The following is a 16,253-nucleotide window of genomic DNA, read 5'->3' as shown; positions in this document are numbered from 1 at the left end:
AATTTCTGTATAAAAAAACTGTACTGACTTTACAAGATAGATAAATGCAAGTATGCAAATACACATGCTAATATATTAAACTTACTTTTAAAAACCTTGTGTTTGGAGTGCAGCTTTTAGCATTAATACAACTACAGTAGTGACAGTATATAGTTTTAGCTTAAAATTAACAAAAGTTTGTTTTTTCAGTTTAGGAAAATTGCATTCTTGTAGTTTGTCATATCCTTCAACTTTCGTGAGCCCTTGCAGAGATGTTTTAAAAAAAAATGCTTTCTATTCAGTTTCAAATGTTTAATGTAGTTAATATAATTACAAATACTGCAAGTCATCTCATATAATTTCATTACTGCTAAACTATCCAGTTAATGCCAGAAGTTTGAAGTGGAAGTTAAATTTTTTCTATCCTCTTAAGGTTATATTAGCATTACACTCAAATGTCTTTCTTAATGAAAGTTCAATTTCAAACAATACAAGCCTTATGATTTGACTATACAGTTCATGGATGCATTTTTGAAAAAAAAAAAAAAAAAAAAAAAAAAAATCACACCTACTAAAACCCTTTAATGCATGAAAGGGTTACTGTTCATCTTTGTAGCTTGGACAAACATAGTAACAGCCCAGAGTTAAACGAGCAGTAATGCTGGTGGAGCAATCTATCAGATGTTAAGTTAACAATGCAAACAAGAATATGCATTAACACTCCCAATGTTTATGGCAATTACTGCACAAAACTATTAGACTGTAACCTCAATCATATTAAATTATGAACTTATGTTTGCATGTTTAGAAATTTAAAAATTATTCCCACTGCAAAGACTACTATCATGCCTTTATATTAAGACAAACATTTCTGCTGTAGAGCCAAGAGCTCTTGTTTAAGAAAAGACGATTTAAGAAATCGTGCTACCATTAGTAGGCAGGTTTATTAATTAATAAAACTTGGCTTGCCAACTAGTACTGTTTTAACTCTCAAAAACAAATAACTACATTGAAAGCCATGGTTTGTCCAACTGCCCAAAAGAATTAAAACATAATATAGTTTACCTGGTCAGTCCATGAAATTTGTTTAAAAAAAAAAATGCAAGAAATCACTGGACATGCAACTTATGTTCTATCACAGTTATATTTCTAACTGTTACATTTGGAAAGTTGAAACTTAGGATATATTAAAAGGAATAAAGGAAGTTTATCACAGGAGGAGTAACAATATTTAAAACACAATCATGATTAATAGAAAAGTTATGGAGTTGCCATGTTTAATAACTGGCCAAGAGTATACACCATTCATTGAAAGATATACTAAAAACTAATAGTAAAAGTGTTTAATGAAAATATCAAAATATTAATGCTTAAAATGTAAAGTGAATGGGGAAGAAATGGAGTCAAATAGGTTATCTTTCTTTAAACATCATACCAATTCAGGTTGAATTCTTGAATTAAATAAATATTTAGGTAATAAGAGTACATTTTAGATCTATATTCGTGGAGACACAGTTGCTGAGTAAACAAATAATCCACTGCACTGTAGTTTACATAGACTGATATTCCTTCTTACGGCTGCGACTACGTCCAACTAAGTAGGCAATGAGAATAACAACAACTAGTCCAGCCAGAGCACAACCAACAGCAATAGGTACAATATCACGGACTTTATCATCAGCAGCACATTCCCATACAGCTTAGGAAATAAAATGTACCAAAATTATACTTATAACATACATAAAAACTTTCATTACTTTAATAAGAAAATTAGTATGACTAAAGCTATTTTAAATATGCTATACACTTACAGCATTGAAATTAAAAGTTGGATAAATACATTATTTGATAATATGGCTTACATAGAGTGCAAGACTACTGTTTTAAAATTAATGGTTAAGAATTCTTTAATTATTAACAATCAACATTAGAAAGATTTTTCTAAACTTGGCATGAAAGAAAAAGCTTAAGTGGTACACTCACATAAGAAAAAATAAAATTCAGGTTGACATTTGTTAGAGTTAAAAGAACAAGATTATATCAGACAACTTTGATAAACATTTGGCAAATCTACAAGTTTATTCTCATAATTAATAAAATAAAGTAATTAGTAATCAGAGGAACAAATTGTGAAGAAAACACTGCATGTATTTGACATGAAACAACCTGAAGTGTAAAGTAGGAATGCCAATTATGATTGAAGTTTTTTAAATCAACAACAAAATAAACTTACTGCTTTTAAAGTCAGTGCTGTTGTCTGTTCTGAATGCTTCTATTTCAACATTGGATACTTCCATGATCACATTAGCATTAAACATGATGTCAGCAGCTACCTTACAACGATAGTGCTTATCTAGATCCACTGTGAAAAACCACCCTTTGACCAAAACACTATTGTTTTTACCTGCTTTGTAAAGGAAAATACATTACTAAGACATTCCTTTCTCATATAAAGTTCCCAAAAAGTTATCAAAGATAATCTCGAAAATCACAACAAACAAGACAAGGTTTTGTGTATATAAAGCAAATAAAAAACATGCAACTTAAATTTAGTAAGAAACTTCCTAGGAAAACTGATTAAACATTGCAAAATGGACCCCCCACAAAAAACAAAATTCTGCACAAATAATGTTACATTCAAAATTTAAACACCTTCACTCTCAATATATATAATGTTATAATGTACATTATGATTTAAAAGTGTTTTATCCAAGTCTATTTAAAATAAGCCTTTATAAAAACAAAAACTAGATGTATTTTCACATGACAAATTATCTAACACATTCTATACTTTGGCTTTCTGCATCTTCAATAATATAATGAGTCAAGTATAGGTATGTCTATATCAAAAGTTCCTTACATAACCTTTTGACAAAGTTCTTCAAATAAACACAGTTGAAGCAAATTTAAATCCTGACAGGAGTAATGCCTACCAAGTTGGTAGAAACTTTATAACCTACAAACAAGTTTTATAAAAACGTGTATAACCATTAAAAATGTAATTTTACACTAATTTATCAAGTTATTTTGAAATTGTCACAGATTACACATAACTGACCATAGTATTGTTGGTTGTTTGATTGACTATAGTAGTTACACTTGTTTCTTAAACAAATAATGTTAAAGTTTAAATTGTATTTTAGATCTTAGTTATATTTACACACTAGTTGCCTTTAAAATGTACAACTAAAAAGGTTTAAATGCTCTGATATAAATCTTACTTTGCACCTGCTTGAGGCTTACAATATTATGCATGAAATTGAATTTGCTAAAGAATTGCACCTATCTTCCAAAGAAACTAATGTGCCTTAAAGACACTGTTGATTTGTATCAAGATCAATAAGTGGTCAAGAATGAAGGAAGAATAGACATTAAAAATCAACTATATGGAAAGAAAGACCAGATATTATAAATTTAACAAAGAAAACCATCTTTTTTAAATATATATAAAAAGAAAGGTATGCATTTATGTACTATTTCCCAATTTTATCATTGTATGTTGACAACACAGCAATATGGTAGAAAAAAAAAACTTTAAAACTTTTGAAATCCCTTTATGATGTTCAAGAGATTATGCAAATGAAATATGAAAAGACAAAGACAATTTTTTTATACTTAAACGTAGTTTGTTAATGGTTTGAATGCAAGTAACTACAACATAAAAACAATTATAACATTCTTTGTATACAAGATTCTTGTGATCTTTAACAAAATCTTGGCAGTTTTTGAGAGTTTTAACATGATTTCTCAGTTTCCATGTATTGTTGTACAAGTAAAATCTGAGATTCAATTTTCAAAAGTTGCACAAGCCTGCTGAAAAAGGGTTAAGGAGTGAAATTCTCTAGAGTTCTCTATTAGAGAAAATACAAAAAGAATATTTAACCATCACCTAGGATGTGCAGGATGAAATCATGTTAAATGTTACTGGTTCAGACACAGGTTAAAAAATTCAGAGTAATGGATTTACTGCTATGCATTTATTTTAATACCAATGTCCATTTCAGTTTGATGCATGTGACATACATTCTTGGATGTATATTGTCCAAGTCCCACCTGTTCTTTAAATTTGCAGAAGATTCTCAAGAGCAAGAATTAAAATAGTTTTGTGAAGATACTAGTGCATCTTTCAATACCAACAATCATTTGATAATCTCACCTAATTGGAATAAAAGTTTTGGTCATCACAGTCAGGAAGCTATAATTGCAGTTAATGTCTATTAATCTGAAAACTGCAGAATGTGACCAGGAATGTTTATAAATTTTTAACATTAAAAAACTTAACTTTTACATTTCGGCAAGGGAATTAAATATCTTTTTCACTAAGCATTCATCTTATAAGCAGCATGATGCCAAACAAGCTAGTTAACTTAACTGAGGTGTAACAATATCAATTCAGAATTAATTTGCTTGTGATAAAATATTCAGTTATAGGCCAGATAAAAGATTCAGGATAGTCTTAAACTCTTGTATATGATACAATATTTAGAATAAAAACATTTTTTTTAATAAAATATATTTATGTTAAGAAAGAAAATTGTATGTATCCATCTTGTTGGTAGATATCTTAAATTTGATATACACATCAAAATTCAATTAATTTCCAAGTTAAAACTTCTGGCTCTTTAAAATTGCAATATGCAATGCATGTAACATAAAATCAGACTTGTCCGAGATAAATAATACACAACACTAGGCATTTCAGATTTGGCAATATTTAGTTTCTCCTTACATTTCTAAACTCAAATGTACACTAACTTTGAGAAAATTCAGTTTATTTTGGGTTAGGCATATTTTATTTCACTGTTACAAAATGTCCTTATCTCATAGGTTTCCAAAATTAATACGTTCTTACCTAATTCAATAGTATTAGGAAAAGTAGAATTATCCATAGTATAGTTCAGCTGCATTTCAGTCACAGAGATGTTTGTATTACTTTTGGTAAACATCATCTTTAAGGAACTTGTGTTAAATAGAAGCCAAATAACCTGACTGTGATTATTCAACCCACATGCACTCTGATTTAGGTCAACCTTTGCTGTTTGTGGCACATTTATCTTACCAGTTCCAACCTAAAATAAATTTGTCATATGTACATACGTAATCATAATCATTACACTCATATACATTCAAGTTTTCCTTGCCATATACAAAACTCACACAAGGTTTTAAATTTAAAAATCTAACCACATACTATTTGAAAATTCAAGTGCTAATGGTTATGTGTTCACAAAATACAGTAGTAATGTTACTAAATGTAACAAGCAAAACATCAATTCTCAAGGCTAGTACAAAGATGTTTAGATTCTACAGAAAACAAATATTAAAGTATTTGAAAACTAAGTTTATTACATAAAAAAACTGAAAGCACGTTTTGTATACTTACCTCCATTCCTTTGGAAAGTTCTATACAATCTTCAACTTAAAAGTGAAAATACTGAAATAGTAGCATCCCCTGACTTGAAACAAAAGTTAAATTAACTTTTAAAACACTTGTATGTATACTAAAGTATAGAGTGATGGTCAAAAGTGTCATTTTATAACTATCACTATTAATAATGAACACTTGGTTTGGTTTTCTTATAGCAAAGCCACAATGGGCTCTCTGCTGAGTCCACTGAGGGGAATCGAAATCCTTATTTTAGTGTTGTAAGTCCGTAGACTTACCGCTATACTAGCAAGGAGACATGAACATTTGAACAAAGCAACTTGATAGCACATCTAGGCTTACATCCAGAGTAGCACTGGTGAAAATACTTAATATGCTACCTAGCCATGACTTTTAGAGTAAACCCTTTTTGAATTACAGTAACAAGCACGTTATTGCTTTTTTTACACACACACTTTTACACAATTCTTTAAAATGAATTTCTTAATGAAAGACTCTTAAAGATAATGACGTATCTGCATTTTATTATTGGTACAATTTCCAGTCACCTCCAAAACCCAGAGTAAATTTTACACATCATATTATACCCTGTATCCTGGGGTTCTTTTCATTAACAGTCTTTGCATTTAACTTTGTATGGTCTTGTTTTGTTTGTTAAGATATAAACTTTCAAGAGTTCATGAAAGTTTCACATGCATGTCAATTCAATGCTCATTTTCTCATTCTCACATCACGTTTTGCAACCTTGATTCACTGTTTAGGGTGAAATACCATTGTTCTCGATCTTTCAATCTGTCAGAAGGCCACCACTGTCTTTACCAGTTTCCAAACCAGTCTAAGTGCCATCACAAAATTCTGGAATTTTTAAAGATGGAGCAGTTTTAACAATGATTGGTTGGTTGATTTAGTGTTTTATGGCACATAGCAGCTAGGCTATCTGCGCTAAACATCTGGTAAAAAGGTAAATTAGTAAAATGCATAAAAGGAAATGAAGGTAAAACAAAACAGCATAAAACCAATGTTGACATCTAGTCTACAATGTTAAGAGAGAAACCAGAATAAAAGAAGTTGTAAAGGACTTTCTGTAGCATAATAGTAATTATCATAACTTGCCAGGAAGACTAACAGGTAAGTACAAGAACCACCATCAGTCACCTGAAGTTGGCCTTTCCAGTCCTGGTTCCGGGTTGTGTGTCATTACAGCCATTATCAAATGATAAAGTAAGAAAAGTTTTAAAAGACATCTAGCATAATTGTAATAATAACTTGCCAAGCATCCGGTAAAAAGGTAAAAGTAAAGTAAATGTAGTAAAATTCATAAAAGGAAATGAAGGTAAAACAAAACAGCAATTAAAAACATAAATGACATGAAACCAATGTTGAAATCCAGTCTACAACGTTAAGAGAGAAATTACAGAAAGAGAAGTTATAAAGGACTTTCTGTAGCATAATGGTAATTATCATAACCTGCCAGGAAGACTAACACGTAAGCACAAGAACCACCGTCAGACACCTGAAGTTGGCCTTTCCAGTCATGGTTCCAGGTTATGTGACATTACAGCCATTATCAAAGGGTAATGTAATAAAAGTGTTAAAAGAAATGCAGCAACATTGTAATAATAACTCACCAGAATGACTAACAGGTAGTTCAAACAGCAGCGTTAGTCACCTGAAGTTGGCCTTTCCAGTCCTGGTGTTGAGTAATTTAAAGTTATGGCCATTTTCTAATTTCAAATCGAACTAGAGAGATTGAGACTCTTAAAAGGGAACCACAATAAAAAAAGGTTTAATGAAGAAATACAAAACACTAAAATGGCATGAAAAAAATTAATAGACATTAAAAAACTAAAAGCCAAAGATAGCCAAAGTCCAATATAGGGCTTTATTTGGAAAAAATTGTTTTTGTGTTGCTCACTCCAAGTCGACTGCCAGCTGACACGGAGCCAAGCCTTGAATACAGGACCATAGTCCATGTATGGAATAGGCACAGTGGTGATAGTGCCAGAGCATATAGATTTAGCTGCTGTGTCTGTAAGCTTGTTCCCACAAGTACCAATGTGGCCTTGTATTCAGAAAAACTGAATAGAAACAGTTGTTAATGAGAAATGGGCCAGTCAGTATTGAATATCAGCAAGAATAGGGTGTGAACCAACGTGAAGCAGTTCCATGGCCAGCAGAGAACTAAGCGAGTCAGTATAAATAGTGCAGTTGGAATACTGCTTAGCTACAATATGATCCAGGGCAAGAGAAATGGCATACAGTTCAGCAGTGAACACAAAAGCTGTAGAGGGGATTCTGTGTGCAACCATCAAACTGCAACAAACCATGGCAGAGCCCACAGAGTCACCTAATTTGGAACCATCCATATAAATTGGAATGGAAAGATTGTTTGAAAGATGTTCAGTAAATAAAAAACGGTACTTCCAATCAGGAGTATCTGCTTTTCTCAGATGACTTAAAGGTCACATTTGGGGACTGTAATAAGCCATGGTGGGATGGGCTTACCAGTGGATTCTGCAATGTTATCCAAAGACAGACCCAATTCATCCAATTGCACCTGGATGTGAAGGCCAAAAGGAGCAATGGCAAATAGTCTGTTCTGAAAAAGTATGGCCCGCTGAGAAAGGAAATCACAACCCCAGGTGGGATGCTTTGGTAAGGAACAAAGTTTCAAAAAATATAGTAAAGATAGTTGCAAACTGAGAAGGTGCAAAGAAGGTTCATGAGATTCTACGTATAAGCTCTAAACTGGGGAGGCACAGAAAGCCCCAGTGCAGAGTTGAAGTCCTTGATGATGAATGAGGTCCAGCATCTTTAAGGCCGAGGGTCTGTCAGAGCCATAGATCATTGATCCATAGTCGAGTTTCGATTGAATAAGAGCACGATATATCTTTAACACAGAACATCGATCCGCTCATGGAGGATGTTCAGTGCTCTTGTGCATTTGACCCGTAGCTGCTTTAAGTGTGGTATAAAGGTCAGCTTACGGTCAAAGATAAGCCCCAAGAATTTGATCTCAGGAACCACAGGGAGCGAAACTTCACTGATATGGAGTTCAGGATCAGGGTGAATACCCTGCTGGCAGCAAAAGAGCATGCAAACAGTTTTAAAGAGAGAGAGAAGTTAAAGCCAATTGCTGTGGTCCACTGCAATTAATGATTAAAGGCAGTCTGTAGCTGTCACTCAATATACCTCATGTTTGATGACTGATGAGATGTGAAAGCTGTCGACATACAACCCGTTTGTAACAGTAAGAGGGAGTTGTTCAGTGATGGCATTAATCTTTATACTGAAAAGTGTGACACTCAAAACACAGCCCTGAGGGACTCCAAGTTCCTGCAGAAAAGAATGGGAAAGTGTCGAACCCACATGAACTTAGAATCTCCTGTCCATTAAAAAATTTTCAATAAAGATGGGCAAATAGCCACATAACCCATGTATATGGAGGTCTCGCAAAATGCCATACCTCTATGTGGTATCATAAGTCTTCTCAATGTCAAAAAATATTTATACAAGATGTCCTTTGAGAAAGGCTTCTCTGACTGACATTTTATGTTGAATCAGGTGGTCCATGGTGGAACACTCTCACTGGGTAGGTGAGAGGAGGTTGTTTGATTCGAGGAACCAAACAAGACAAGCATTAACCATCCTCTCCAAGGTCTTACAGAGACAGCTCGTCAAAGCAATTGGATGGTAGTTTGAAGGAATCTTGGGATCTTTCCCAGGCTTAGAGAAAGGTAAAATAATAGCCTGGCACCAGGCATTAGGAAAACCATTCTCCTGCCAGAACCAGTTAAAAACAATTAAAAGAATATCAAGAGAAGCAGGAGATAGATGGTGCAGCATGTCATAGTGTACATCATCTAGTCTAACAGATGTACTGCCAGACCGATGAAGGGCCATTTTCAGTTCCACCAGTGTAAAGGGACGATTATAGAAAAAGAGACAGTCAGTTCGAAAGGAAAGAGGTGAATGCTCTGCCCGAGTCTTGATGGCCAAGAAGGTGGAGGAACAAGCAAAAGTGCTAGATACCCTGCAAAAGCTTTCACCTAGAGTATCAGCGATGCTCCGGACACTGAGATCAAGAGGGGGACAGAATTGTAGTACCCACTGACTTTTTGAACCCTGTCCCATGTGACTTTGGAACTGGTGGTAGAAGATATGTTAGTTGTGAACTTAATCCAAGATTCCTTCTGGCTTTGACATCTTACCCACCTAGCATGTGCACGGCCTCACTATAAAGCGATGCAGTATCTACTGAAAGTATCCCAGGCCCGTTTTTGAGCCTTCTGTGCCATGTGGCAGACAGGATTCCACCATGGATGAGGATATAGTGGAAAACGTGTTGAGGTTTTAGGAATACCCTGAGCAGCTGTTTGTATAATTCAGTCAGTTACTGCTGCCACACAGTCATCTATTGATGGCTGACAGACGATGGCAGGATCAAGTTCTGCAAGAGCAGTGAAAGTGAACCAGTCTGCCTGATTCAGCTTCCACTGGGGCATGCAGGTAGGGTGGCATCGACCATGGCCAGTCTCTCTCAAAAGTACAGAAAAATGATCACTGCCTAGTGGATTATTGCCAACCCTCCATGAAAAATGGGAGAATAATGAAGGGGAGCAAACAGAAATCAATAGCGGTAAAGGACTGACTAGATGCGTGAAAATAAGTGGAAGAACCAGTATCAAAAAGAGAAAGGTTGTGATCAGAGAGCATATGCTCTTTTGAGCCACCCCTCCTATCAATAACAGCTCTTCCCCAGAGAGGATGATGTCCATTAAAGTCCCCCAGGATTAGAAAGGGAGACGGCAACTGTTCAATGAGAGCAACAAGGTCTGATTGATCATATGTCTCTCCAGGTGACAGATAGAGAGAACAAACAGTGATGGTATGACCCAAGGAAACACGGATCACTACAGCCTCCAAGGATGTTTCGAGTGGCAAGGACAGAGTGGGTACATGCTGATCAACCAACAGTGCCACCCCTCCATGTACTCGTCCATCACACAGCCTGTCATTTCTGTACAGAGAAAACTGCCGAAAGGTGACTGTATCGGCAGGTTTCAGAAATGTTTCTTGTAAGGAAAGACATACAGGATGGTAAGAAGCAATCAGCATTTTGATGTCATCCAGATTAGAACGTACACCTTGACAGTTCCATTGTATCAAGGTGGCCATTTTTAATAAAGCTTAGGCGAAGTGGCTGGAGAACCCTTCTGTTTATGACCATGTCTTTTTTCCTTACGGTCCTTATTTGGAGGAGGTCGATAGACCTCCATGGATCTTGTCATAAGTCGATCGGGTAGGTCTTGTTGTTGGAAGGGGATTCCAGTGACTGAGGACGCAAACAAATGATTGTTTTGCATTTTGGGGTGTGAGAAAAAAATGTATCTGAAGAAGTGCCTGTATTTGGAACCAAAGGATGTGGATCTTGGGGTTTGTTGGAATGTATGGGAGAGATAGAGATGGGTGAAGAAGTTGATTCATCAACTTTTTTAACCATGGAGATCAAGAGGCTTTTCATTTGTTTAGAGAACAATTCTCTTGGAGGCACAGATAGATCTGTCTGCACTGTCACTGTAGTTGTGGAACGAAGTGCAGCAGCATATGTCCAAGATGAAGTGGCAGATAGCAATTTCCGAGCCTCAGGATAACTGATGTTACAAGTCATTTTCAAACGCTGCACCTCTTTTTCTTCCAACCATTTAGATCAAGAACAAAAATAGGACGGGTGAGAGCCATTGCGATTGATACAACGAGGGTCTGTTTTACACTTATATGCATCATGGCTCTTGCCACCTGAACGAGCACATGTTAAGGAACCACGACATGATGGCTTTGAGTAACCGAATAGCTGACACTAAAAACATCGGAGAGGGTTTGGAATGTATGGCTGTACCCTGCCTTGATGGTGGCTGGCAGACGTGGTGATGTAAATGTCAGAATGAGGATATTTGTCGGCAGTGTAACTCCAGCGAGAATCTCTGAATCAGGGACGTTCTTCAAATCTCTCTCAACAGTAACTCCTCATGATGAATTCAAGGTAGCATGAGGGGTAACCTCAATAGGTACATCCCCAATTGCCTTTGAATTCAAGAGTTCACTGTGTTGGGATGTGGATGTTTCAACCAATATGTCTCCAGATCAAAGCTTCTTTACTGACTTTGGAGAGCCAGCAAGTCCCTCCAGTTCCTTCTGAATAAAAAAAGGGGGATTTTTGCCCTAAAGGTTTTTCTGAAAGAGAATGTAGGATGAGAAAATGAGGTACAACTGGTGGTACAGACATTGAAGATTGCTGATCAAATTCTTCAAGACGTCATCCTTTACATGTTGACTGTTTTTTCACTATTTTATTTAAATTTTTATTAAAAGGATCCATAGGAAAAAAAAAAAATTTCAGTGCCCACTGACCCCACCCACCAAGGAGTCCTACGAGGGGATGCACTATAATGTCAAGCAAGGACACTGCAGCAATGCCAGGGTTTCATAAGCACTATACCCAAACACCAGCATCAGACACAATGTCCACAACACCTGTCGAGAACTTTAGTACTGGTACTTGGTTGACTCTACCCCAAGTGGACCAGCCGATTGACTTAAGGGGGCCACCCAAAGGCTGTCTACAGGAATTCAAGGCCAAAGTGATGTGTTAGGGTTGGACCCCTCAACCACCAGGATCCTCTCCTCCCCTTCACAGGTCGCCACGTACGGCAAACACGTGAGTGGATGTTTAGATCCCAGAGGAGGTAACCTGAAAGAACAGAACCTTCCTTGGGTGGTCCCCTCACCACATTGGATGTTAAAAAGTTTACTAATTGACTTCACAGACAAGTTAAGTTTCTGAAGCCTACACACATGCAAAATAATTAGGGGAATAAGTGATGATTCTTGAGGAGTAGTTAAGTTCCAGTCATATTTAGTGGGTCTTATGGATCTTTAAAGACCTACAACGCTCTGGTATGAAAATCAGAATGGAAAGTGGCAAAGAAGGTTTACACACATTTGTTGATTATACAACAGGTACCATCAACAAGTACAAGCTTTCTACTGATATGTCCACTCAGTCAATTTTTTGTTAAATTTGAGAATTAAAGTTCAATAGTGTGACATTCAGTGATATAAAACATCTATAATAATAACAACTAATGTAACTTAATGCAACTTTTAAAAAGTCTGCATATACTACAGTAAAAGACCTTCATTAAAGAAATATACTCACTTTGTTACCTGTCTTATTGTACTTGATGCTGAAAGTAGCATTCATGGCCATGATAATACAAGTTTTATTTCTATCATTTACAAACCACTTTCGTGGAACAATTGGTGGAATAGCCGTAGAAAACTCACTCACGAGTGTTGTCGGACCAACCATGTTACTACTACTACTGCTGCTAGGAGTAGTGAGATTGTCAGAGGATTGTTGGAAAGAAGTGTTTATTGTTTCATTAGTACCATTCATATGAGTATCAGCAGGTATAATTTTTTGAGCTATAGAAAAAAAATAAAGTTGTACAGTTACTCTAAAAACTTCAAGCTCAAAGCCAAACTAAATATTTGTATTTCAGAAAAATATTTTGTCTATTTTTTCAGTTGTGATTAATAGAATTTATTTAATAATGTGTGGAAAAGTACAAGAAACAAAAAACATAAAAAACGATACATTAAAAAGATAATTATCATGAAACACCTAAACTCCTGTAAAACAAGCCAAACAGTTATGATTTCCTTAAGTTACCTAGAAAAGAACAACAGTAGTGAGAACTTTAAGTTTAGGGAAACTGAGAATTATCATCAGTACAAGTAACAATTCAGGTCTTCCAAGCTGAGGAAAAAAAAGTAAACTTTTAACATTCACTGTAGTTCTATCATTCTCTGAAATTTATATAAGTGCATAATAGTTCTAATCCTCCAAAACTTTGTAATAGTAATTAATGATAATGTAAAGTATCTTTATTAAACTACAAAAACAAACAAACATAAAATTTGATTATTTTAAATTCAATTTTAGAAATGAAGTGCACTATGGCATTTATGCTTTTAATACACAAGATATTAAATTCAACTGTTTAAATAAAATTACAGAAATGAAGTAAAAAACATCCTTGGTAGGCTTTTGCAATCTCATAGTAATATATTTTATGGAAACAAATTTCAAGTCACAAAATTTCCATTGTATTGCTTCATTCAAATGTAAAAGTTGATTTCAACTGTAGTGCAATAGATTTAAAAAGTTACAATTGCATCACATTATACTTCTACAGTATATACACAGTTTTGTGCAAGTCAAGAGATTGAAATTAAATCCTTCATTATAAATTTTACAGATTTCACTTATTGAAATGTTTCTTTATTGAAGATACTAAATACAAAACTTACATGACTGACAAACCTACAAAGAGTTCTACGAACTCGGTAAATCAGATACTACAACCAACTTAAAAATCAAAAACTTCTCACGATTTAGAATGTTTTGCATAAATCAATTTCTTTAACCAATAATTATATAACAATATGAAAGTCTACATTAAAACAGCTTTTAGAAAATCTAAAATGGAGTGATGAAATACGACTAATTTACTTTATATATTTATTTGTCTCAGAAACTAATCTGAGAGGTAGATAATCACCAACATAAAGAGAAAAAAAAATATGGCTTAATATTGGAAATCAACCTGAGAACATACGCCATACATGTTACTTTGACTACTAGCAGTAGTATACATTATGTAAGTATTACTTTTACATTAATTAATCGTTAGAAAGTTTATACTACTATTATTAATAATAGTACTATAGTATAAGTTGTAATTTATACAAGTTACAGTACTAAACAAACTCTTTTTAACGAGCAGGTTACAACTGAAAGTTACCTTTCGTAGATGTGACTGAAAGCAGCGACAAAAGGATAACTCTAAAAATGTGCATGATTCTACCTGTCCAAAAATCACTTTGAATCTAGATTATTTAAATTACACTTAATATCAAAATCCTACTTTTCCTCACAAATATCCCACACAAACAAATATCTAATTCAACAACGATGGTGATGCAATTGCAACATTAAAGTCACGTGTTGCTCTTCTTTTTATTAAGCTCACTTAATCGTTATTGAGATACAAATAATATATTTGTTTGTTTTATTATTGAAATACAACAAATAAGTAAACGCTCCAAAACATTATATATTTAATCCATTTCTTTTACTAATTCTGAATGTAATTTTTATTATTTTCATATGTCAGTATCGTACAAATTGCAGATCTAACAAAGATCGTAAAATAACATTTTTGCAACACAGAAACCAACAGCTGTCAGTTATTTGACATATAATAACATAGTAGGAAATAATGTTTAAAAATATAGATTTGGAGAATTATTAAAAGTAACTTGATTAGAATTTTTTGGATGTAGAGGTTGTTAGTGTACACAGTTATGATTTTATCTTCTCTTTAACAAATCGCGTAAATTCCACTAAAGAAAATAGTGAATGTGTGAATAAAACGGATTAATTAATTCTAGTAATGTACTCGAACGTTATCCAAACACCTAAAGTACTAAAGGAAAGATATTAGTGGTACGTAACAGCCTATGTTTTAAAACCTACAAAGTGTCTACATTTTGTCGTCAGGTGGATCAGCGGTCTTTTATGCCGCACTAACAATAAAAAGGACAGTGTGTAAATTACCCATTGTAGCTTTGTGCCAAAATACACAAAGCTAAGTTACAACAGAATATGGTATAATGTTTTATTTGCTTCCTGATAAGCTGTGAATTTCATGAAACTAGTCTGTTGTAGAGGGAGCAGCGAATAAAGAAAATAAATCATTCATAGATTTCTTTCTTCTTCACCGAAATTATACGTTTTGGGGAAAGTAAAAAGCACAAATACATAAAAAAATTAATAAGAAGAACTGATTGACAAAATTGGTATTTGCTTCCATGTGGTTATAAACCAAACAGTTCTATGCATTTTGGCAGTAAATATGAGTTAAAAATAAAATTCAAGCCTTCTGAGTTTAAATACAAACTGGTACAAGTTGAGTAACATTAAGATATTGGCATGATAATTTACTACTACAATTTCTGACTATAGATTTACTTTTCATAATCATCCTGTTCATTCGTAAAATAAAAAAAAAAATTAGATAAATAGCTAGTCAAACATAAGAAAATATCTTCTTATTAGGAGCCGGGCTTGGTGAATTACTTGAGTAATGTCAGTGACTCATGTGTTACAGATTTCTGTGATATCCTTTTCATGTTATTTATTCACTATTCTCTCAAAGTATTTGGCTCAGATGATGATTCAGTTGCCACTTTAACAATTTTAATTTTAAGCTGAGCATCTTTTTTTCACCATTTTGTAGAGGAAATCACCATGCCAATAGACTGTTTTTCTGATGTGATATTAAGAAATACAAGCCTATTTCACCCTTCCATAACTTGTGAAGAATATCCTTATTCAGGTAGATTATCGAGCAGGTAATTAGTGACATCCTTGCAGGCTAAATATAGGAATATCAGAAATATGCTTATATCGGTCCTCTTCTTAGATAAATGCAAAATACTACAACATTTGTTCAGAAGGCTTATATTTGGTTGTTCCTGCTTTTGAATGAGGTAATGTACAAAACATGGTAAAAGTTTATATGATTTGCAAGGTTATTTTTCTTGAATATGTTTATATGGAATGATCGTTAGGTAATCTAAAGATTATAGGATACTACTCTAGGGTTCCTGTCTGACTTAGGAATGGGGTACTTATATGACTGTAGCCTCTGTATTTTCTGTGAGAGTTCAAAATTATTCAACGTATAGCATTTCTGAAACCTGCATATAGGAGTTACTTGAACATCTCTGTTGGAAGTTAATGTACCTGAATTCCAGA

General features: G+C 34.2%; 1 protein-coding gene across 2 annotated transcripts; it reads right to left on the bottom strand.

Moving 5' to 3' along the window:
* Positions 1-276: 276 nt before the first annotated feature.
* LOC143253336 (lysosome-associated membrane glycoprotein 1-like) lies at positions 277-14,475 on the bottom strand. Of its 2 annotated transcripts, none has more exons than XM_076507052.1 (5): positions 14,236-14,475; positions 12,585-12,853; positions 4,832-5,048; positions 2,213-2,386; positions 277-1,678 (listed from the first exon to the last, which is right to left on the bottom strand). In XM_076507052.1, exons 1-5 carry the CDS (start codon positions 14,288-14,290, stop codon positions 1,530-1,532), a joined length of 864 nt encoding a protein of 287 aa, XP_076363167.1. In that variant the 5' UTR covers positions 14,291-14,475; the 3' UTR covers positions 277-1,529. The 2 variants fall into 2 exon arrangements, with proteins under 2 accessions (XP_076363167.1, XP_076363168.1); XM_076507053.1 differs by having other exon boundaries at positions 2,213-2,383.
* Between the last annotated feature and the right edge of the window lie 1,778 nt (positions 14,476-16,253).

Source organism: Tachypleus tridentatus, chromosome 6 (genome assembly GCF_004210375.1).
Source record: "Tachypleus tridentatus isolate NWPU-2018 chromosome 6, ASM421037v1, whole genome shotgun sequence".
Classification (NCBI taxonomy): Eukaryota; Metazoa; Arthropoda; class Merostomata; order Xiphosura; family Limulidae; genus Tachypleus; species Tachypleus tridentatus.
This window is presented reverse-complemented; position numbering and strand designations above follow the sequence as displayed.